This window comes from Megalobrama amblycephala, linkage group LG10 (genome assembly GCF_018812025.1).
Source record: "Megalobrama amblycephala isolate DHTTF-2021 linkage group LG10, ASM1881202v1, whole genome shotgun sequence".
Classification (NCBI taxonomy): Eukaryota; Metazoa; Chordata; class Actinopteri; order Cypriniformes; family Xenocyprididae; genus Megalobrama; species Megalobrama amblycephala.
Genome location: NC_063053.1, coordinates 10,851,282 through 10,874,786, shown reverse-complemented (window position 1 = coordinate 10,874,786; position 23,505 = coordinate 10,851,282). Strand labels below are relative to the sequence as shown.

The following is a 23,505-nucleotide window of genomic DNA, read 5'->3' as shown; positions in this document are numbered from 1 at the left end:
CGCTAATGGCTGTTATAGTTCCCCTTGCATCAATTCTTATAGATTGTGCGGTAACGCGGTAATTACAACGAATTTACAGCGTAACTTTCAATAATTATAGTGTAACTATACAATAAGTATGTGTAAGTATAGGGGAACAATATGTAAAGTATTGGGAATAAAGGGGTAACAACCAGGAAAATAACAAATTATTTATACTGTAAATATTTTATAACTAAGGGGTACGTATGACATATAACTAAGGGGTAAGTATGACATTACGGGCCGTAAATTAAAGTGGAGCTTGTTACACTCTTATTTCATGTAGTTACAGGGTAAATATGACATTACGGGCTGTAAATTAAAGTGGTGCTTGTTACCCTCTTATTCATGTAGTTACAGGGTAAGTAATTAATAAAATGCAAACAATCTGATATCACTGACTCCGAAACCTTTATTTGAAAAACAACTTTATTAAAAACAGGTCTACAACACTTATTATTCGTTTTTTAAAATCAACTTTTCATTTTTTTTCCTGACAGAAAGTAACAAGTTTTGTCTGTTTTTTGGTTATTTTTGTTTCTCGCTTGGCTTCCTCCTGCTCTTGTTTCTCAGCTGATGAATCTTAAGAAGGAATCTCATTGCTGTTCTGTATTATAAGAAAATTCAGTAAACCCCGGAATTTTCTCATGGTTTAGGCTATTCATCTTTTCGCTTCCAACCAACTGTCACCAGCGCCTGCATGAGAGTCGACTTTGCATTTGACGAAGCATATTAATGAGCAACGTCAAGCTTTCATGACGTTCTTGCGGGAGATTCGTGTGAAACTCGTGCGAGAACTGTCGTCTCTGTTATTCTGTCTTGTTTGTTTCTCATTCTCATTATCTGTTATTCTGTGTATTTTGTTGTGAGCATAACTAAAAAAATAATTAAAAAAAAAACTGACGGCATCCAACATCTGCGTGAGTTTCTCGGCACGCTTACGTCACGCTTCAAGTTACGTCAAGCATGAACTCTCAACCCTCGCATGCACGCGCAGGAGACAGTTGATCGAGAGTTTTAAAAATATTCAAATATTTGGTATTTTTCTTACAAATACGTAACGTTATCGTTTCACTTCAGAAGACATCGATTCAACCATTAGGGTCGTATGGATTACTGTAGTTATTGCTGTATGTGCTGTTTGATGTTTTGACTTTTATGAACACGTGAGCTTGCATTATAAAGCATTCCCAGATTATTATTTTTTTTTTCCTAAAATTCTTTTTGTGTTCATCTTAAGAAGGAAAGTCGTATTCATCTCAGATGGCATGAGGGTAAAAGATGAGTAAACGGTGAGCACATTTCCGGGTGTACTTTATTTTCTTATAATACAGAATAGCAAATGGGATTCCCTCTTAAGATTCATCAGTGGAAAGAAAGAAAAAGAGGAACAAGAGGAGGAGGAAGTCAAGCAAGAGAAACAAATAAGAAGTGTTGCAACTTTAAATCTGTTTTGAAATAAGTTGTTTTTCAAATAAAGTTTTCCAAGTGATATGACTGTTTGCGTTTGTTTATTTATTTATTTATTTATTTTTTATTAATTACTTACCCTGTAACTGCATGAATAAGAGGGTAACAAGCACCACTTTAATTTACGGCCCGTAATGTCATACTTACCCTGTAACTACATGAAATAAGAGGGTAACAAGCTCCACTTTAATTTACGGCCCGTAATGTCATACTTACCCCTTAGTTATATGTCATACATACCCCTTAGTTATACAATATTTACAGTATAAATAATTTGTTATTTTCCTGGTTGTTACCCCTTTATTCCCAATACTTTACATATTGTTCCCCTATACTTACACATACTTACTGTATAGTTACACTATAATTATTGAAAGTTACGCTGTAAATTTGTTGTAATTACGCAGTACTTTCCAGACTGTAATCTAAAGCGTTACCGATTGTGCTTCAACATATTTTAATATTCAGTGTCATATTCTTGCATTCATGAGCTTAGAGTATGTTTCGACTTCATTACATGCAGTTTGTGCCAATTAACTAGCAAGATTAATCTTGATTCCATCTCTTGTTTTTGTGTATGTAGATCATGTGTGTGGGTTTGAGGATATTAGGATATGTGGGTTCACTCAAGACCGCAGCGATGTGTTTGACTGGACCAGACAGAACCATCTCACCCAGAATCCCAAACGGTCCGTTAATACAGGGCCTGATATGGACAGGAGTGGGACGAAAGAAGGTAAAAACACACAAATACATCCTCATCCATCCAAAAGCTCACATTGTTTTTTTCTATCCACTATTAGAGTATTTTGAATATATAAATTGGAAAAGAATCCTTTTCTATTCAATTCAAATGCATTTTAATAGTGCTTTTCTCAAACTAAATATCATTCCAAATCACCTTTACAGATTTTATTTTATTTTATTTTATTTTATTTTATTTTATTTTATTTTATTTTATTTTATTTTATTTTATTTTATTTTATTTTATTTTATTTTATTTTATTTTATTTTTTTGTTTGCGCGTGCCGTCTTTGAAAACCCCTGTGGTAACACGTGTTTTTGTACTTTCCCTCTACAATAAAGGTTACTACATGTACATTGAGACATCGCGGCCGCGTCAGGCCGGGGACCGAGCTCGTCTGCTCTCTCCACTGTACAATGTGACGGCAGCGCGAGGACCAACGGGGACCACCAGAACCCCCTACTGTGTCTCATTCTACTACAACATGAACGGAAAACATATTGGTGAGCCTTTAACCCTAGTTTGAATTCCCACCATCTCAGAGAGACGAAACCTATTTTACTTTTGATACCTGTTGTTTTGCTGTTGTATTCATGGAGAATTAATTAGATAGTGGAAAGGTCTCAATATGATAGGTTGGAAGCTTGATGACATTGTTTCCCTGCGGAAATCTGTGCGTGTGCATACACGTTTATATACTTTAGCTTCTAACTGGAGTTAGCTGTGTCTTGAAAAGTGTTCTCCTCTAACGCAGCGTTGGGCTGAATCTGTCAGGGAAAGTATAGTGCTTTATGAGTAGCGTTCACCAGAAGGTCAAAGACAGTGAAGGACACAGACAGTCGGTGATGTCATCCACACATCCATTACTTATTTATCGTGACTGTTAAAACATTAAGGTTTGTTTCAAAGTGACATCTGTCTATTCTTTTTGCTCCAGGACAGTGTTGTGTGTGTGTGTATATGTGTGTGTTTTCCTGGCACATTTAAGCTGTTCAAACACGTCATTCAGTGTCACACAGTAGTAATTCTAAAAGAGTACACTTAACACACAAACATTGGGCAGTCCATTTGTAATTAGATTAACATTTTATATATGCTACGCTATTTTTTTTTGTTCACTCATCACAATGCATTATGGTATTGTCTTTTATGTTAAGCAAACATGTGACACTGCCGCAGGGGCCTTTCACACAGGCCACATTCTATCATCTGTCTGCGCTACATTTTCATTGTTGTTTTATGGCAATCTGTGCTTAGTAGGCATCTGAGACTGTTGACACTTTTTTAAGACACCATGTCAAGTTAAATTAAAGTTACAGTCTGTAAGTTTTCGCCATCTCTGTTTGAAATCCGCAATTGCAGTTAGTTGTGGAATTATCATTTATGTGGGTTGTGCATCGGCACGGCTCCTCAGCGCGGATGAATCTAATGTTTTGAGGAGTATGATATAACTAGCTTCAGTCACCGCACTGGTGTGGATACTGTACTTTGGAATTACAGATACTACGTCTTGGAAGTATGACCAAAATAATAAGTTTCACTGGAAAATGACATCTGGACAAGTAAGTAACATGTCTGCCATATTTGTTCTACAATAAATCTAATGGTGATTAAATTTAACAATCGCAAAATCAGTTAGCCAATCCGCAGTCCAAAGTTATTTTTACTACTGGTGATTCACCAGTTGTCAATGATGATGTCGTCTTTACCATTCTTGATTACAATCCGCCATCAAAATGACAAGCTTAATTATTACAGCTGCTGTAAAAGAGTCTTCAAATGATCCGCCATCTGCAGCGTCCGGGACTCCTTCTTTATGTATACAGATGTGACGTAATGACGCAAAGGCAAACTCGTATTTCTCGCTGAAACCTACCAGTACCACTCAAAATAAAAAAAATAAAAAATCCACAGCTTTCCATTGTGAATCGGGCTAAGGAGATTTTTTAACACTGGCTAGGTATGTACTTGCTCATTAATTGATTTTGGATCATTTTTAATCAAAAAAAGTTACAGAGTGCAGTACAACTTTTAAAAATGTTCTTTGAGATGTTGTGGCTCATTCCTCTGCACTGTGTTTACTTGCTTTGTAATGTAAGAGCGTGTCTTGTGTGAATGGCCGACCAAAAGAAGGTCTCTTAAAAAGCTAACCAGCCTCTGAATCACACCTAGGCCCCGTCCACACGGAGACGCGTTTCAGTGAAACCGCACAAATTTTTTATCGGATAGGCGTTTCGTCCACACGGATCCGGCGTTTTCGAAAGGTGAAACCGGTATTTTTTGAAACCGGGTCCCAGAGTGGAAAAATTTGAAAACGCCGGCTTGGCGTTGTCGTGTGGACGGGGCAATCCGTATATTTTCTGAAACGATGATGTCATCACCCCACGTGTCGACCCCTAGTCAGACACGCTAACACCACAAAACAGCACCAACAACAGCAATAGCAGACTCTACATGCTTGCATTCATGCTGCAGAAGCTACTGAACCAAAATAAAGTGTTATTTCTAACCTTGCTAAAGTTTGTATTCAGCGCGCAAGGTTTATGCGCATGCTCCAAGTCTTCTTCGCTGCTTTAAGTGCATTTCTGCGGCAGAATTACAGCGCCACGTAATGGTCTGGCATGTATACTACATCGTTTTGAGTCGTTTCAGTGGTTTCGTGTGGACGCAGATATTTTTTGAGACGAGGAAAAAAAAATATCGGTTTAGGGTAAGCTCCGGCTTCGTGTGGACGTAGCCCTAAAATGCTTTTTAATTAGACAGCAGACTACGTTTGAAGCAGAGTCTACTAGAAATGTGTTTGTTTAAGCAGGATGTATGTGTGGGTGGTAGGGATTTACTATAGTTTGATGACAAAACCTCTCTTTTAGGACCTCAAAGGCATAAATGACTCATATAAACAGTAAATAAATAATGTTGTTATAATTTAAAAAAATGCAACATGAACTGATTAATGGGTGTTCTTGGTGGGGTTCAAAGATCTGTGACTATCTGGGAACCACAGGTATCACACATTCTGATACACACGTGTACACATAGACTTTAATTGCTCATTAATTTAAGGACTTTATCACAGAAAACTCCTTCAAACCAAAGTTTCGAGAGCAGAAAGTTTTTTTTTTTTTTTTTTGCTGTTGTTGTTTTCCTCATTTTTCAGTTTGACAAATAAAGTAACTGAACTTCCTGTTTCCCCTTGCTTTTTATCGGCGCTCTTTCTTCAGACTTTATCAGCCCATTAACGGCTCATAAATTGTGTGTCTCTCTCTCTTTCTCCTCTTCTGCATCTCTCTCTCTGACTCTCTGTCTGCTTTGCTTTCGCTCCAGCTCATTCCCTTTACCTGTGCATCTCTGCTGTCTGTCTCGTGTTCTAATGAGACGAGCCCATCTAATTATTTGCCAGTTGCCACTCATGACACGGGCCGGGCTCGGGATGGGGGGGCGGCTGGTGAACACAGAACACACTTCAATCTGTTCCGTTTTCTGAAGGCATTTTGGATTCCCTGCTGCAGGCCTGCACTGTATATTTCAAAGGATATGTTTTATTAATTCCATTGCTATTTAGGAGTCGGAGAGGACAGCAGGTCCTTAATGAAAATTAAAATTGAAAGGCGAATCACATTAATCATGATCAAAATCACCCTAGGGTGCACATGCACATAACCTCATACTCAAGCTGTCTACTAAAGCTCTCTAACCCATCATTCAGTATTTGTCTCTGTCTGCTTTTAAATGAGAGATGCTCATTTAGAGGTATTTTTATTAGCTACTACAGTATTGTGGTGCTAGTATAAACTACTTCCTTTGACCTTTCTTTTACATTGAAGCTCTAAAATCAAGTTGGGTGTCGTCACAGGTGTAACCAGATGAGATTAACTGTGTTCAGAAATGTGATCGGGCCACTTTTAAAGCATTTTAATGCAGAGAATTGGAACCCTTTCGATGTGAAGGCTTCTTTGGTGTATAAGGGAATCCCATAATGGAATAAATCATTTCACCTTACAATTTCAACTATAAGGCAGCTCTACAGTGTATATATAAGTGTGATATTTGTTGATGTTTGTTATTTTTGCATCTGTAAATCCTATATACACTGATCAGGCATAACATTATGACCACTGTTTATCTCTTCATCACGGTACCTTAAGGCAGCAAGTAAACATTTTGTCCTCAAAGTTGATGTGTTATAAGCAGGAAAAAATGGGCAAGTGAGAGAGTTTGAAAAGGACCAAATTGTGATGGCTAGACGACTGGTTCAGATCATCTCCAAAACTGCAGCTCTTGTGGGGTGTTCCCGGTCTGCAGTGGTCAGTATCTATCAGAAGTGGTCCAAGGAAAGAACAGTGGTGAACCAGTGACAGGGTCATGGGCGGCCAAGGCTCATTGATGCATGTTAGGGAACGAAGGCTGGCCTGTGCGATCCAATCCAACAGACGAGCTACTGTAGCTCAAATTTCTCAAGAAGTTAATGCTGGTTCTGATAGAAAGGTGTCAGAATACACAGTGCATCGCAGTTTGTTGCGTATGGGGCTGCATTGCCGCAGACTAGTCAGATTGCCCATGCTGACCCCTGTCCACCACCAAAAGCGCCAACAGTGGGCACATGAGCATCAGAACTGGACCACGGAGCAATGGAAGAAGGTGGCCAGGTCTTATGAATCATGTTTTCTTTTACATCACGTGGATGGCCGGGTGCGTGTGCGTCACTCACCTGGGGAACACATGGCACCAGGATGCACTATGGGAAGAAGGCAAGCCGGCAGAGGCAGTGTAATGCTTTGGGCAATGTTCTGCTGGGAAACGTTGGGTCCTACCATTCATGTGGATGTTACTTTGACACGTACCACCTACCTAAGCATTGTTGCAGACCATGTACACCCTTTCATGTATTCCCTGGTGGCTGTGGCTTCTTTTAGCAGGATAATGCTCCCTGCCAAAAAGCAAAAATGGTTTAGGAATGGTTTGAGGGGCACAACAACGAGTTTGAGGTGTTGACTCAATCCAATCGAGCATCTGTGGAATGTGCTGAACAAACAAGTTCGATCCATGGAGGCCCCACCTCTCAAATTACAGGACTGGTGCCAGATACCACAGCACACCTTCAGGGGTCTAGTGGAGTCCATGCCTCGACGGGCCAGGGCTGTTTTGGCAGACACAATATTAGGAAGGTGGTCATAATGTTATGCCTGATCAATATATTTTCCTTTTGTTTCCTTCTTAATCCCTGCTGGAAAACAAAAACAAAAAAAAAAACAGTATAAACTACATAAGGTGGTTTGCTGGTGTGGTATTACTGGACTCCCTGTCCAAAATTGTCATAAAACCATCAGAACAGACTGGCATAATCAGCTTGACCAGGCTGGTTTAAACAGTTTTCAGCAAGGCTAACTCTGTCCTTCATGTGACTGTTTGCAGTTATCTGCTATAGGCTTGATGTTGGCATCATATCTAGTGATTACTGCCTGTGTACACTAATCTGCTAATCATTAGCCTGTGCATTGGCATGTGGGCGGCACTGTGGGCACAGATGCTAAACTGAGAGGGAGGCACAGCTGGCTCGACTCTCATTACATGAGACGTCCTACTGAGAGACAGACGTCCCTGTTAGCAAACTTAATGTGTAGGGCTGTGTTAGCCGCTCTATGCTGGCCATAAATTATAACCTCATTAGCAATATGTGAGTTTAGACTTTTATTTGCGCCACTGTGCTTGCATTAGATTTGATTACATCCCAATTAGCAATTGAAGAGATTAGCTCTGCATTGGTTATGCCAGACTACCATTAGAACTAAATCAGCACATTGAGACTTTAGCCTTGTGCTATTTGCAGAACAACATAATGCACATAATATATGCACTACTATTCAAAAATTTAGAGATTTCTCAAAAAGGTCTCTTATGATCACGTTTGAGCTATTTGATTGATTGAACCTGCACGGAGACAGATTTGATCACAACATGTAGTGTTTAACATCTCTCTCTCTCTTTTTGTGTGTGTGTGTGCGTATGTGTGTTTGGACTATATTCAGTTATCTGGAGGCTTGTCTCTGTTTGATAGCCCTACTGAAAAAGCTTTGCATTACTTGACTGGATCAATAAATCTTTACTAGTAGAGAGATTCCCTCTCTTTATATCTCGATGGGTTTTTCTTGTTAGATGGTGAAGGCACGTATTTGTGTTTTTAACTGATAGTATATTTTTACAATCTATTTGAACTCTTTCCCCACCATTGATGGTATTTTCCGGCAATCCATGTTTTCACTGTTATACGGTGGAGGTGTTATTACACATCTTCTGAAAGAGTACAGAATCTCCAGATCCAAAAACAAGCAAAGAAGAGGCACAAACAAGTGGTAGAAGCATTGCTTACGCACATGTAAGCTAAAGATCATCAGGCGTTAAATAACATATAAATCAAAACTACCTTACGTTACCAAATAAAATGTTGACCCAGGAAGAGGTATAGGATTGTGAAGCTTTGGGGGTGTTGATGGACTCAATCTACTCCATTTATGTTCTGATCATCTTTGTGAATATGATCCAGATTTGACAAAAATGCAATTTTCTCAGCTTTTTGTTCAAAATGTCATTGTATTTATTATTCCTTCTTATTTTCTCTTCTTTTTATCCTTTCATTTTTTTTCTGCTGTATTTTTTAGTTGTTGAATTTAAAAATTATAAATATAACAATAATATTTCTTCTTATTTCCTCAGTTTTTTTTTTATTATTAATTTTTTTTTTTTTACTCTTTGAAAAGGACAGGGTTTAACGGGATTGACTGGATACCATAAACACACTGCCATTAGGCTAATATATTGGATTAACATGCACCTCTGAAAGTATGTCAGTAAAATAGTCCATTTTGATTTCATGTTGTCTTTTTCTATCATTCGCCTTCCTCTCTACTCTCTACAATCGCAGTACTCTGTTCGATTTTTCATCAAGAGCAACACAATAGCATGTTCTATTAGACCGCAAGTTTATTAGGCTTGAAGTTCATTACAAAGGAGTTCAGCAGCCAGTGGATCCATTAGACCAGAAGTCAATCACAGCACCAGTCAGTCCATTAGATCCTTCACTCATTACACCATCAGAGTGTGACCCTACTCCTGTTAGCGGGTGACAGTAGCGGCTTGACAAGCTGTTTTTCAGTCATTGTTGTTGCTTAGTGATGCACGCTTTATTTGGTGGTACAAGAATGAATGGCCTGTTTGTTTAGACTTCACACAGAACGCATTTCTGACCTGTTTGGCAGTTGCATTCGCATGTGGCATCTTTTGCAGAATCTGATGCATATGAAGGCATTCTAAAAATGCAGTGCTCAAGTTAAAAGAAGTTCAACTTTCAAAAAACGTCTAAGTCTAATGGCCGGTTCACACCAAGGACAATAAAGAATAACAGAGTTCACTATATCTTTATTGTTATCTTTATCGTTATTGCACAGAGAAAATATATCATTGGAATCACTTTCAGAATAATTTGATCCAGCTGATGAACGATAAAAACATTGATAGCCAATCAGTCGCTTAATGGCTGATATTTGCCTACACTAGATGCGAACTTTGCGTCAAAAACAAATAGAACCCATTATAATCACTGTTGCTGTCTACACTGGATACAGTATACAGATGCACATTCAGTCTCTGACATACTCGCACGCTTGAATTCGCTTTGACTCATCCTGTTTAAACAGCTCGTTTGTGTCTCTGTACAGTCTTCAGAAAGATACAAGTAGATGGTTTATTTTAATGTGGATCGCCGCTGAGGATTATATGTTTGTTCAGAGAATTTGACCGCAGATCCAGGTAGTCTTTTGAACTTAAAAAGTCTAGTCAAGGCAACTATAGAATGTTTAGCATTTAGCTATGCAAGCAGCTCCATGTTTTTTCATCTCATAGTTTTTTATATATATTTTATTTCAGTTATCTTTTATTTTATTTCAAATAACAATTTTTTTTATATAGTTTTACTTAACATAATAACACTGCTTTCAAGAATACAAACATCACAGAAAAAGCAAACACTGAACCACATTGGTTTGAACATGCTTTAAAATTGCTTGCCACCATCCAGCTTTCCTGCTCAACCTCCATCTTCTGCTCATTACAAAGATGAATGAGTGTTTGGCTGTGTATGACCTGTGTCAAGGTTAGCCAAAGGCCTCTGATGTTTGGATATTTTGCATTGTCTGGTAGAACAGGGGTCCGTTTGGAGCCTTACGTCTTTAGCAGATCCTGTCCTTACATACACAGGCATAAATACACAATAAATGGCTAACCAACCCTTTCTTTAAAGGGTTAATTAACCATTTGTTTTAGAGGTCTTTGCGTAAGGGTGATTTAAGTGGCTGACGTATTGTTTACAACGAATTACGAGTTTGGTGGAATTTCTGTTTGTTTATCACCCAGCAAGCACCTCTTAAGGCTGATTGGGGTCATTGAAATGTGGCAGATGCTTTCAGTCTGGGCAGCGAGCTCTGATACAACACAGTGATCCTGTTAAAGGTTTCCTGATTTTCTTTGAATCGCTTTGATAGCTGTAATGCCAATGACACATGATGACTTTACTATAGTGATTTTCCTTTCAAAATTAATAAAAAAATAAAAAGTAAAGAAAGTGGTGTTACAACTTACAGATGGGTAGTAATAGCATGGTGCAGTATACCTTGGTATGGAATGATTGCTTCAGATTATACAAATGGTGTCAAAAACATGGTTATACCATTGCACTTTTTTGTTTTAGGTTCAGTATTATAATGGCATTATTCAGATGTATGACCTTACATAAATGGCTTTCTATCTTAAAATTAACCATTCATATTGCTACCAAAAAAGAGTGTTTGATCTTAAAGTTGAAAAGATGACATTGTTACAAGACCTCAAAACGCTGCTTCTTCCACATTGATTAGTCTGCTAAATTAATAAATGTAAATAAGTAATGCCATTAATGCACTGGTTTTCTGTAAAATTCCTTTTAAACAACATGGATTGTGAAAAGTGCTACAAAAAATACAATACTGTTCAAAAGTTTAAAACTGTTTTAAATAAATGATGTTCTTAAATCTACAATCCTAAAATGTATCACGGTTTCCACAAAAATATGAAGCAGCACAACTGTTTTCAAAATTGATAATAATCAGAAATGTTTCTTTAGCTCCAAATCAGCATATTAGTATGATTTCTGAAGGATCATGTGACACTGAAGACTGAAGTAATGATGCTGAAAATTCAGCTTTGCATCACAGGAATAAAATACTATAATTTATACTGTACTATGTATTTTAATTTAGCTTAAAGTTGACATTGTTACAAGACCACAAAACGCTGCTGTAAGGAACCCCGCATCGGCCCAAAAACGGAATCCGACATGCCTGGGCGAAGGTTAACGCGTGTATGGCTTTTCAGCGTCTCTGAATGTTCAATTAATTTCACTCGTTTAATCTGACTCCAATTTCAAATGATTATTACTCTTAGGTTGTGTTTCCAATTAGAAATTAATAATTTGTTATGTATTAATTAAGATATTCGATTATTCTGATTACCTTATATCTTCAATTATTTCGTTCACTGCAGTCCCGATATTGCTTTAGAAGAGTTACTTCGGCCGACTTGAGCACTCTTCCCGGACACAAACTCGTCAGTCTGACCTTAAACATTGGATGCAGGGTAAATATCTACCTTTAAGTCGGTCACACTCTGCTTACTCGTAACAAAAAGCATAGTTTTTTATATATTTACGAAAACTGCAACTTATTTAAGGCAGCGATAGTCAGAAATCGAAATGGACTTAATTGACGTGCCCCATGCTCCATCTATTAAACCTTTCGTATGAACAATCCTGAACACAGATTTGAGGTAATACCTTCGCTTTGATCTGCTAGAAATAATGGATTAAGAATAATACAGAATCAACCAAATATAACATTTTATTTGTCAAGTAAAAATATATCATGCCAATTACATTACAATTAGACAATTAGAAGCCAATTCAGAAATGTTAAATGCATAACATCGATTACTCAAAGAAATGCATATATACACACAGTGATGCGTGAATGTCTTCAGACATTCACCCATCTCTGTATGGGGGTTCTGGTTACAGAAGTTCCCACATGACTGCTTTGCTCTTTACCTTTTATACCAGGACCAGAACAAAAGGATCGTAAATGTTTATTACACCAACACCTGTTTTGGGGGAGAGGAGAGGAGAGACACCACCCAAAAAGAGGATAGAATTTTCCTTAGTTTTCCATCTTCTTCATAATTCTAGTGACTGTTGTGAAATTGAGACCATTTTACCAATCGCACCTGAGACATTTAAAATGATACCAAACATGAAAAGGGAAAAACAATAAATACACAAGTTACATTATACGTGTTGAATAACTTTCAGTCAGGGGGAAGGAGAGTTTGTGTGTGTGTGTGTGTGTGTGTGTGTGGTGGGGGAAGCGTTGTCCTTTTGGGGTTAGGGCAAGGCGTTGCCTCTTGCTATTTCTCTGAGATCTTCTTCTCTAGGCGAGTTTTATTGCTTTATTGCAGGATGCTTGATCTCAGTTTTCGTTTAGCAGGAAAATCAAGCCTTACACTGCCATATAGAATTGTCTGCTAAATGAATACATGTACATAAGTAATTAAAGCCATTAATGCACTGGTTTTCTGTAAAATTCCTTTTAAACAACATGGATTGTGAAGTGCTACAAAAATACACTACTGTTCAAAAGGTTAAATCTATTTCAAATAAATGCTGTTCTTTTGAACGTTCTAGACATCAAATAATCGTAAAAAAATGTGTCACAGTTTCCACAAAAATATTAAGCAGCACAACTGTTTTCAATGATCAGAAATGTTTCTTGAACACCAAATTAGCATATTAAAATTATTTCTGAAGGATCATGTGACACTGAAGACTGGAGTAATGATGCCGAAAATTCAGCTTTACCATCACAGGAATAAATTACTATAATTTATACTATACTATGCATTTTAATTTTAAAAATATATTTAAAAATAGAAAAAGAATTTTTAAATGAATAATATTTCACAATATTACTGTTTTTACTGTACTTTTGATCAAATAAATGCAGCAGCTTCTTTCCAAAACATTAAACAATCTTACCAGCCCCAAACTTTTGAAGGGTAGTGTATATAGTTTTTGGGTGCCATTATTAGGTCCAGGTAGTGCCGCCCTAAATTCATGGCATTGGTTGAGTCAATGACACATCAGGGCATGCAAAAGTTGAAAATGCCACAATGTCATACAGTACTACATGTGGCTTACATTAAGCCGAGATATTAGAAAGTTATCATTGAAAGAAACATCAGCTTCAATAGAGAATTAGATGTGTATACGACCATTCACACAAAACGAGTTGTTCCATTCCACTGCTACTTTTCCATTATTTTCCAGTGTAACCATGCACTGGATGGACATCTTTAACCATTGTGCTCGTGTCTTTTGCAGCATCTCATGCATGATATGGCGTTTTAAAAATGTGTCACTCAAGTTAAAAGAAGTTCAACTTTTAAAAAATGCATCTCTAGACCGTGCGTTTTTTTCTGTTGCGCTGACCTGTATCTCACATTTTCAACAGCAAAAACGGGTTTTGTGTGAACAAGCCCTAAGGCTCTATATTGTAAATTTTTATATAACTGCGTTTGGATTGATGTATTTGTGGTCAGTATCTGCTGATATTGTTCAGACAGCTTTAGATGAGTTTATTAGCATGCGGTTTGTACTTTGAGTGGGCCATTTTGTCACAGTACCATCTGTTTGCTTTGTTAATGTTTCTGTGTGCCACTTCTCCACTGTGTTATTCATTTATATCTGCTGTCCCTGAATAAGTAACGATGTGAAGCCTGCCTGGTTGTCTGGACCTGTCTGCTTTTATCTTCTATGTGTGCATGTCATGAGCAGCGTATAGACTGTCGGTTGAAAGTTTAGAAACATTAGTGAATATGTGTGTGTGTTTTAACGTTCAGAGCGAGAGCTTCATTTGAAGCACTACAAAAGTTTGTTCTCTCTCTCTTTCTGTCTCTCTTTCTGTTCCAAAGTGCAACTGAATTATATATTGGTTTCCCTTAAGCACAAAGTCAGAGCAATAATTTAATGCATGAGTCATAAAGGTGCCACTTGGCCTCACTGCCTTCAATCATCCATGTGTGTGTGTGTGTGTGTGTGAGAGAGAGAGTTTGTGTTTAATGTCTGTGAATGAGATTTCAGTATTGACATTCATAATAAGCACTTTAAAGCACATTATCTCAGTGTGTTTAAGATGTCGCTGCTTTGTTGTCTACGAAGCGCTACATTCAATGTGTTCACAGACTGTCTGATAAATATAAATACATTTATCATGATGTCATATCCTGGTTCTCCAGACAAGCAATTTTAGTGATGACTTTGAGCAGCGCTGCACTTTTAATGATCTGATGTGCATTATGTAATTTTGTGAATGTTAATCAAATGTATTATGAAGTGTTGCCTATGGTTTATGGTAAAGACATTTTCAGTTTCAGCATTATTCAGTGTTTGAATTTGTGACATAATTTAACATATAACAGGTTGTTGAAAACACATGCTTAAACATATAACTTCAAAAATATATAACTTCTAAAGCTTGAAAATAAAAGTTAAAAAAATGCACTTTTCAGCAGCAGAATATTTAAAGTGTCCCTATTATGCTTTTTTTAAATATATTAACCTTCATGAAGTGTGTAATACAGCTGTTTGTGAATGCAAAGTTTTTAAAAATCAAAGTGCACGAAAAAAGTTATTGTCTCCTAAAAGACAGAATTGTTTCTGAACTTCCGAAATGAGTAATCAGCAATTCCAGTCTCACCTCCTGTTACAAACCTACAGTACATAGGTTTGTAACAAATTTTCATACTGCCAGCCTATGGTCTTCATTGGCTGCCCAAACACTGTAGTTGCCACCTGGAAAAGTTTGGTTCATGATATCAACATGTCGAGAAGATGTTTTCTGCGCTGTGAATCCACTTTGGATGCACTTAATAGGCGTTTCATTTCCTACATGCACTGTAAGCAGTAGACCAATCACAACTGTAGGAGGGATTTAGAGAGACTGAATGTTTGAACAAACAGTTTTCAGAAATGAGGTGATGTGCAATGTATATTATAAGAATATGAAAGTGTTTTTTTGCCTTGGATGCATGAAAACCTATTGTAGGAGACCTACAAAACAAAAATTAGGAACCTTTAAAATAGCGTAATTTTGATTTGATTGCACTTTAAAAAATAATGTTTGACATTTGTAACAAACTTTATAACTGCTGACTTTAAATAAGTAATATATTTTTTTTTTTTTTTTTTTTTTTAAATACAGTGCATCCTGTTGCGGTGGTAAGGCTTGGTCATGTTAGATAATCAATGGTCATGTATTTGACCTTATATTTGTCACGGGAATCGGGGTTTGTGCAATGCCTCAGAGAAATGCTGACAACAGACGGGTCATTGGGGTCTTATTAGAGCAGAAGCAATGATCTATCCATAATTTGTGTCAAACCCTGAGTTTCTCCTGATTGTTTGTTTGTAATCATTAATTTATTGCACAGAAAAACAGCAAGAACATCTCATGATTGCAAAGTCCAGTCTGATTGATTGGGATTATGCAGTTTCTTAAATAACTGATCTACTGTTTTCAGTGTTGTGATTTCTGAGTGAATGTGTAGAATAAGACTTTGATTTCAGAAATGCTGTGCATGTCTCATTTGTCATCATGAAGTTATATTATGTATAAATTTGCAATATTACGGCCATTCTAGCCTGCAAAGTCCAAAAACCAGAAGTGCTCGCACAACCCAGGGAAAGTGCAGGTCACAGTGTGTTTTGTGTGTGTCTGCAGGCACGCTCAATGTTCTGATGAGGGTGAAGAGCATCGCCACTGTGGATTCTGCTGTCTGGACCCTCTCTGGACACCAGGGGCCTGAATGGAGGAAGGCAGATGCTGAGATCTATCCCAGCGGACCATTCCAGGTATGACTTTGTATATGTGCAGTTGTGGGCATGAGAGTTTCAATGTCTGTGTGCAAGTGTGTTTTCTCTTGATCTCTCTCTCTCTGTGTGTGTGTGTGTGTGTGTGTGTGTGTGTGTGTGTGTGTGTGTGTGTGTGTGTGTGTGTGTGTGGTCTTGGTTAACCATACATTATGGGGACAAAATGTCCCACAAGGGTGGCAATACCAGAAACCCCCCTACTTCCACTCACTCTTACGAGTCTACACTCCTACCAGAAACCTGCGCTCATTAAAGGAGCGAAGGCTTGTGGTACCATCACAGAGAGGCACGAAATCACTTTCCAGAACATTCTCATTCACTGTCCCTTGCTGGTGGAATGATCTTCCTGCCTTCATCCGGAATGCGGAATCCCTGGCAATATTCAAAAGACAGCTGAAAACCCATCTCTTTCGTGAGCACTTAACCTCATCTTAAAAAAAAACAAAAACAAAACAAAACAAAACAAAAACTTCTTATTCCTATCCTTTCACTTCCTCTAATCCCTCTCTATTGTATCTTAGGATAATCTGAGCACTGCCTATAACTTGTATTATGAGCACTTCTTGTCTATTTGCCTCGTCATGGCGACTCGCTTGTTGTATTCCTCACTTGTAAGTCGCTTTGGATAAAAGCGTCTGCCAAATGAATAAATGTAAATGTAAATGTAAAAGTAAATCTTTGCCCTTGTGGGGACATGTTTTGGTCCCCATGAGGACAGCTTATAAATAATACTAAATTATGTTTTTTGTTTTCTGTGATGGTGTAGGGTTAGAACATACAGTTTGTACAGTATAAAAAAATGTGTGTGTGTTTTCTATAGCATACATGTGGACAGGTTGCAAGGCTGGAAGATATCTGAAATATTTACTTTATATATATTTGGAACTTTTTGGAGTTGGAACTTTTAGAAATGGTATATTTGATTCATCCCTTGAGTTACTTCAAACTGTCATTGAGTCAATCACTTTAAAGAGTTTTAGTGTTTTATATATATATATATATATATATATATATATATATATATATATATATATATATATATATTTTATTTTTATTTTTTTTTTACTTATTTCATGCAGTCCTAGTTGGCAGGTGTGATCTATCTATATGTGTGTCAGTGTTTGTGTGCGATTAGAGGGTCTATGGAGAGATGATTGAGGAAGCGCTGAGTCGTGCTCTACCGCTCTCCTCTGGACCTGCGTTTCTGCTGAGTTGAGCTCTCAGCACAACAGCTGCGAAACCAGGAGACGTTTTAGGGCACATCACTGAGGAGAAAAGGTGCTGGCGGGAGAAAATGACAAATTGAAAGAGCTGAAGAGCAAGGCTGAAAAAGGGGAGATTTATACAGTTGAAGAAAACTGAGAGAGAAGGGCAGAAAAAGATGAACACCACATGCAATAGGGAAGGAAATGAAGACGGATAATTCAGGGGAAAAAGGAGAGTTTACAGGTAAATGGGACACACTTAAGCATGGGCTCATTGGTCCTGTCAGACTATTTTAATGACTCGTTGAGCTACCCTCATTCTTTCTACACTACTGCTTAAAGACAACAAGAAATTGCATTTGCAAAGCATTTGACTTCCATAATATGACAATTTTGTGAAACTGAATATTCTGTGGGGAACAATGTAGGACACGGCTTGAGTTTATCCTTAGGGATTTAATTGGATCAGGAAATATAGGCTGTATTGTTATTTATTAATATTGTTTTGCTTCACCCATGTGGATTATAGTGGGGATTCATAAGTGGAGAAAATTATTCAATTTTGTTGAAAATTATGAAAACATTTAAAGTAATGTCTGATGAATCAGTCACATCATGAACAAATAAAAAAATAAAATAAAATACTTTCTTAATTTATATTTCCATTCTTATTTTGCACATTTTTTGGTGTAGGTTATCTTAATTAAAAACAGTGTGTCTTTAAATAAAATGTAACAAGTTGTTCTGCATCTGAATTCATCTGATATCACAAATCCACAAAAAAAAGGGCCATTTTTGATTTTATATTGGCCAAATTTGTCCTCACCTCTCACTTTTCACTAGCTGTCTGAATGGGAAAAACTGTTACCTGATATTTTTCTTCTTTTTCTTCACAGTTATTTTGAAAAGCCCTTTTTAGTGTCTCTCTACTTTTTCATTTCACTCAGTAATGCAGTGTATTTGACACTTGAAGAGGTAAATAGAATCCTCACCTCTCCTCTGTTTTTCACCCAGACCTTAGCTGGCCTCCATCAATCGATGCTAAAGACCAATCCAGGCGTTTCTGGACAGTAGGAGTTGACAAGTCTGTCAGACAGCCGTGTTTCTCTGCTGTGTTTGTTTGCTCTCTCCTCATCTCCTCATCTCCTCTTTGTTCCTCCATTGACTCTTGCCAGGTAGATTGAGTGACTGCGGAGGCTTGCTGAGATGAATTAGCATCATTTTCCCACAGAATCTCAGAGAAAAAGGAAGTGTGTCTTTGCATCGTTGCATGAGGCGTCTCACCCATCGCTAAGCCTGATGGATCAAGAAGAATCACAACAGCGTTACTTTATCCAAAAGCTTTACTCGACTGTGTGAATCCATTACATGTGCAGCATGTTTGAGGTTAAACTGAGCGGTATTGATAGTTGAAGGGTTTTAACAGAGATCTAATGGACCTCACAGCATTAGAAGAGCTCTGAGAGATGTTGCTAAACAAGGTTGGGATTTGAGAACAGGTTCTTAATTAATATATATATATATATATATATATATATATATATATACACACACACACACACATACATTCACATTCAGTTCATTGTACACTGAATAATTTTTACATATAATTGTCAAATATAATTCTAAACATTTCAAATGTACTATATAATATTATAATTAATAAAAATTATATACTTCTTTAAATTGTAGTTCATTAAGCCTTACATATAGGCATAGCAATGTCATAACATCTATGTGCAACCCTCTTTTCAATATAAAAAGCACTTAGAGCAACCACTAAAAAGTAGGGATGCACTGATACAAGTATCAGTATCGGGCCCAACACTGCATTTGTGTACTCATCGTACTCATTAAAAAGCTCTAGGAGGAGTTTGCTAAAGTTCAACATCTGGAAATGGCAAAAACTGCAAACATTTTGCAGAGAAAATTCAAAATATCTCATTTGCTCTTGGGTTTTCAGATTTTGCACCCAGGGACTTTTTTATAGGTATTAGGCTATTGCATGTGTCTACTGAATTTCATACTTGTACTTGAAACGTAGCACGAAAGGCGCTTAATTTAAATTTTGTAGGTGGCGCTATCAAGCCATTTTGCCACACCTAACTCTGAAACCCATATCAGATGTAAATTTTCACCGCTTCTGACACGTGTGCAAAGTTTCATGAGTTTTCGAGAAGAAGAATAATTGACCGAGCAATTACAATAGGGTCCTCACACCATTGGTGCCTGGGCCTTAATGAATATACATGTATCGGTACCTGATATCGGCAAGTACCAAAAATGAAAGTAACAGTATCGGCCTCATTCTAGAAAAAGTGGTGCATCCCTATTAAAAACATTATCCTAACTGTGTTTTTTTTTTTTTTGATGGCTTCATATGCTTAAAGTACAGCGACAGTTATGTGGCTGACAGGCTGGATTTGGGCCTCTGAGAGAAGATTCAAAGAATTTTACACATGGGATCTCTTTACTTTTTCATTCTATTTTATAGAAGATAAAAGACGCTCTAAACTTTAACGGCATGGGAACGTACAGTCTGTTTAAAGTCTGGAAGATTACTGCCATGACTAAATCTGATGTGACTGTAAGATAAGCTCTGATGATTATTACATTACCCCACCTTTTTATAAAAAATTAGTCCAATCTCAAAAGTCTTTTTCAGATAGTTTTAAACCCTTCACTTTGTAGGACTACTTTGTAGGACTAATGCTATAGTAGATGTTACCAGTGCCTGATTCTTTTTGGAGGCTTTTAAAAATGCGAAATTGACCTGTACTTTTCCACGACTGCTGCCTTTGACGTCACAGCTTCAGCAATGTGTACTCTTACATTCATAAAGCCTGGCAATGTTATAGGTACAACGGCTTTGTGCTCCTCTGGTGTATGTTTGATTGCTCCCCATTCATGACATGGTTTCAAACGGTAGTTAAGACCAGTTGGCGTTGTACGTGTAAATGCCCAGTGTAGCTGTTCTCTTTTATAGAGCTCTTAAATGCCACCTGCCTGGTATTGGGTTGTTTAACACAACTATAAACGCTTACTACTACAGTCTCAGTAGAATACAGTTTATCTGTAGTTTAAATACATTTTAAATTTTATATCCTGCCGTTCCAAAGCATTTTATTTTATTTTTTCCCTTTAAGTCCACTCATGCCAGTCAAGGTTTCTGGCACCAAGAACAGACATTGGTTTACTAACACTAACCATTTGTGTGTCAGACGTGATATTGAGACTTATTGAGGAGAGGTGTGATATTACTTTTCTAAGTGACTAACCCAATAATTTTCATCTAGGGGAGCATAAAACAGACAAAAAACTCATAGACTTCCTCTACCGTTCAAAAGTTTGGGGTCTCAAATTTTTTTAAAGTCTCCTATGCTCACCAAAGCTGCATTTATTTGATCAAAAATACAGTAAAAATAGTAATATTAGGAAATATTATTAGAATTTAAAATAAATATTTTGTATTTTAATATACACTGCTTGGCCAAAAAAGTTGCTGTTTAAATAGGCAAATGCTTAAAAGAGTCTTTTATGATTATTATGTTTCTAGCATGTTATAGGATTGGCAACAGTTCTTCTAACACTAATTGTGTCTAGCTTTTGCTGAATAAAACTATTTATTTCTTAAATAGGTGGAACCTGAGCCATATCTAGAGACCAGAATATCATAGAGATTTGAAGATGGGCTCTTTATACTTGGACCATGCAGTAGGGAACCACCTAGCAACCATCCAGAACGCCCTAGCAACTGCAATAGCAGTGTACTAAAAACCACCCACAACACTAGCATCTTGGTAGGGACTTTTGCACAGGCAAACTAAGATTTTTTACATAAAATGTCAAAATCCAGTCTTAAGTTTACAGTTTATCTTTACACATCTCTAAAGTCCTTTTTCCATATCTTAATGGATAAAGGTCACCGCAGGCAGAGCCGTTTTGTACGTCCGTGTGAAAGATGCCAGCAGGGAAACAAGATGATGACAAAAGCGCAGGAGCTTTACAAAGAAAGAGTTCAGGGAGCGAGGGAGGGCTGGTAATTAGCTTTGCTTAATTATGATTTTCTGAAAAGATTGAGAGAAGAGCAGAGAAAAGCGCTGATCCATTTTCACATAGCCCTTTAAGCTCTTTCCTCATCATCTCTTCTTTTCTCTTTATCCTCTTTTTCACTCACTGGTTTCTCTGCTGATACTCTCAGCTCTTTGTCGTGTTTGTTATCCATTAACCTCTCCTCTCTGTGTACTCGAAATTTCCCATACTTTCACCTCTCGCCTCTCTGCTAGCGCTTCTCTCCATAATGATTGGTTGATGAAATTCACTGGTCTACGAGTCTCCATTACAGCAAAATCACAGCCTTCAACAAATGTTCTGGAACGTTCTGTTCCTTCTTTCCACTTTCATTTGAGTAGTTCACCAAAAAATGTACATTTTCCCATTGGAAAGAAAAAAAGTGAATATTTCAGTTGTTTCTTTTAAACAGCGATGGGATTAAATGAAGAAAAAATGGATCTTCTGCAGAGATCCTCACAATAGTCTGAAATCAAGATTCAAGAGTTTTGAACTCAGATATATCTTGTCAAAGTCAATAATTCTGTCAACAAATTGTCTTCTCTATGGCAATGATTGTCTCATTGGTGTCTATTTGCCATTTCTGTTTGGAAAAATCTGAGACTAAAAAATTGAAATTGAAATTTTCATTTGGACTGGCATCATTTACACGTCTTATCTTCATATCTTATATCATAAGTTTACAATTTAAAATAGCTGTTTTCTATGAAAGCTTGATTCCGCCACAGGATAAAATAATTTATGCGAGTTTTTATCTCACAATTCTGACATTTTTTCTTGCAACTGCAACTTTATACAGTGGGTACAGAAAGTATTCAGACCCCCTTAAATTTTTCACTCTTTATTATATTGCAGCCATTTGCTAAAATCATTTAAGTTCATTTTTTTCCTCATTAATGTACACACAGCACCCCATATTGACAGAAAAACACAGAATTGTTGACATTTTTGCAGATTTATTAAAAAAGAAAAACTGAAATATCACATGGTCCTAAGTATTCAGACCCTTTGCTGTGACACTCATATATTTAACTCAGGTGCTGTCCATTTCTTCTGATCATCCTTGAGATGGTTCTACACCTTCATTTGAGTCCAGCTGTGTTTGATTATACTAATTGGACTTGATTAGGAAAGCCACACACCTGTCTATATAAGACCTTACAGCTCACAGTGCATGTCAGAGCAAATGAGAATCATGAGGTCAAAGGAACTGCCTGAAGAGCTCCGAGACAGCACTGTGGCAAGGCACAGATACTTTCCGTACCCACTGTATCTCGCAATTCTAACTTTTTTCTTGCAATTAAGAACTGAGAAAAAAGTCAGAATTGTGAGATATAAAGTTGCAATTGCGAGTTATAAAGTCTAATTCTGAGGATAAAAAGACTGACTTTTTTCTCAGAATTGCCAGATATGAACTCGTAATTCTGACTTTATAACACACAATTACGACTATATCACGCAATTCTGACTTTTTTTTATAAATAGAATGATCAAAAGAACATTTGTTTTTCAAATTGAAATTATTTGTATCTAAAAGTCTTCACTTGCACTTTTAATCAGTTTAATGCATCCTCAATGAATAAAAGTATTTTGAACAGTTCTTCCAGCAAAATCTTAAAGTTTTTTTTTTTTTTTTTTTTTTGTTAATGGATAAAAAAACTTAATATTTCTGGTGCTTTTTGACAGCCTCTGCACTGAAAACAGTAGCATCGATATTCTGTGTAACTTCACTTTTTACACTCCACAAAACATATAACGACAGAATTTGGCTGAACTGCTTCTTTAAGTTATTCTTCACCTCCATCTCTCCTGCTCCTCTCTTTCCTCACACAATCTAATGAACACAGAACTGGAGAGGCGTCTGTATGCCTACGCCTCTCAAACGGCACACATAATTGTTTCTCTCTGTCTCCGCTGGCATCTGAGCTCATGTGTGAGAGGTGAATGGTCTGTCACACCCTTAATGAGCTCAACCCACTAAAGTCAAC

The 23,505-nt window shown here is 37.2% G+C and overlaps 1 protein-coding gene across 4 annotated transcripts in view; it reads left to right on the top strand.

The window, feature by feature from the left end:
* LOC125276727 (MAM domain-containing glycosylphosphatidylinositol anchor protein 1) overlaps positions 1–23,505 on the top strand; it is a 205,336-nt gene that overhangs the window by 163,167 nt on the left and 18,664 nt on the right. For all 4 annotated transcript variants that reach the window (XM_048204536.1, XM_048204535.1, XM_048204533.1 and 1 more), the window contains exons 14-16: positions 2,075–2,227; positions 2,578–2,739; positions 16,093–16,223. In XM_048204536.1, coding sequence (XP_048060493.1) covers positions 2,075–2,227; positions 2,578–2,739; positions 16,093–16,223 — 446 coding nt within the window. The remainder of the gene's footprint in view (positions 1–2,074; positions 2,228–2,577; positions 2,740–16,092; positions 16,224–23,505) is intronic.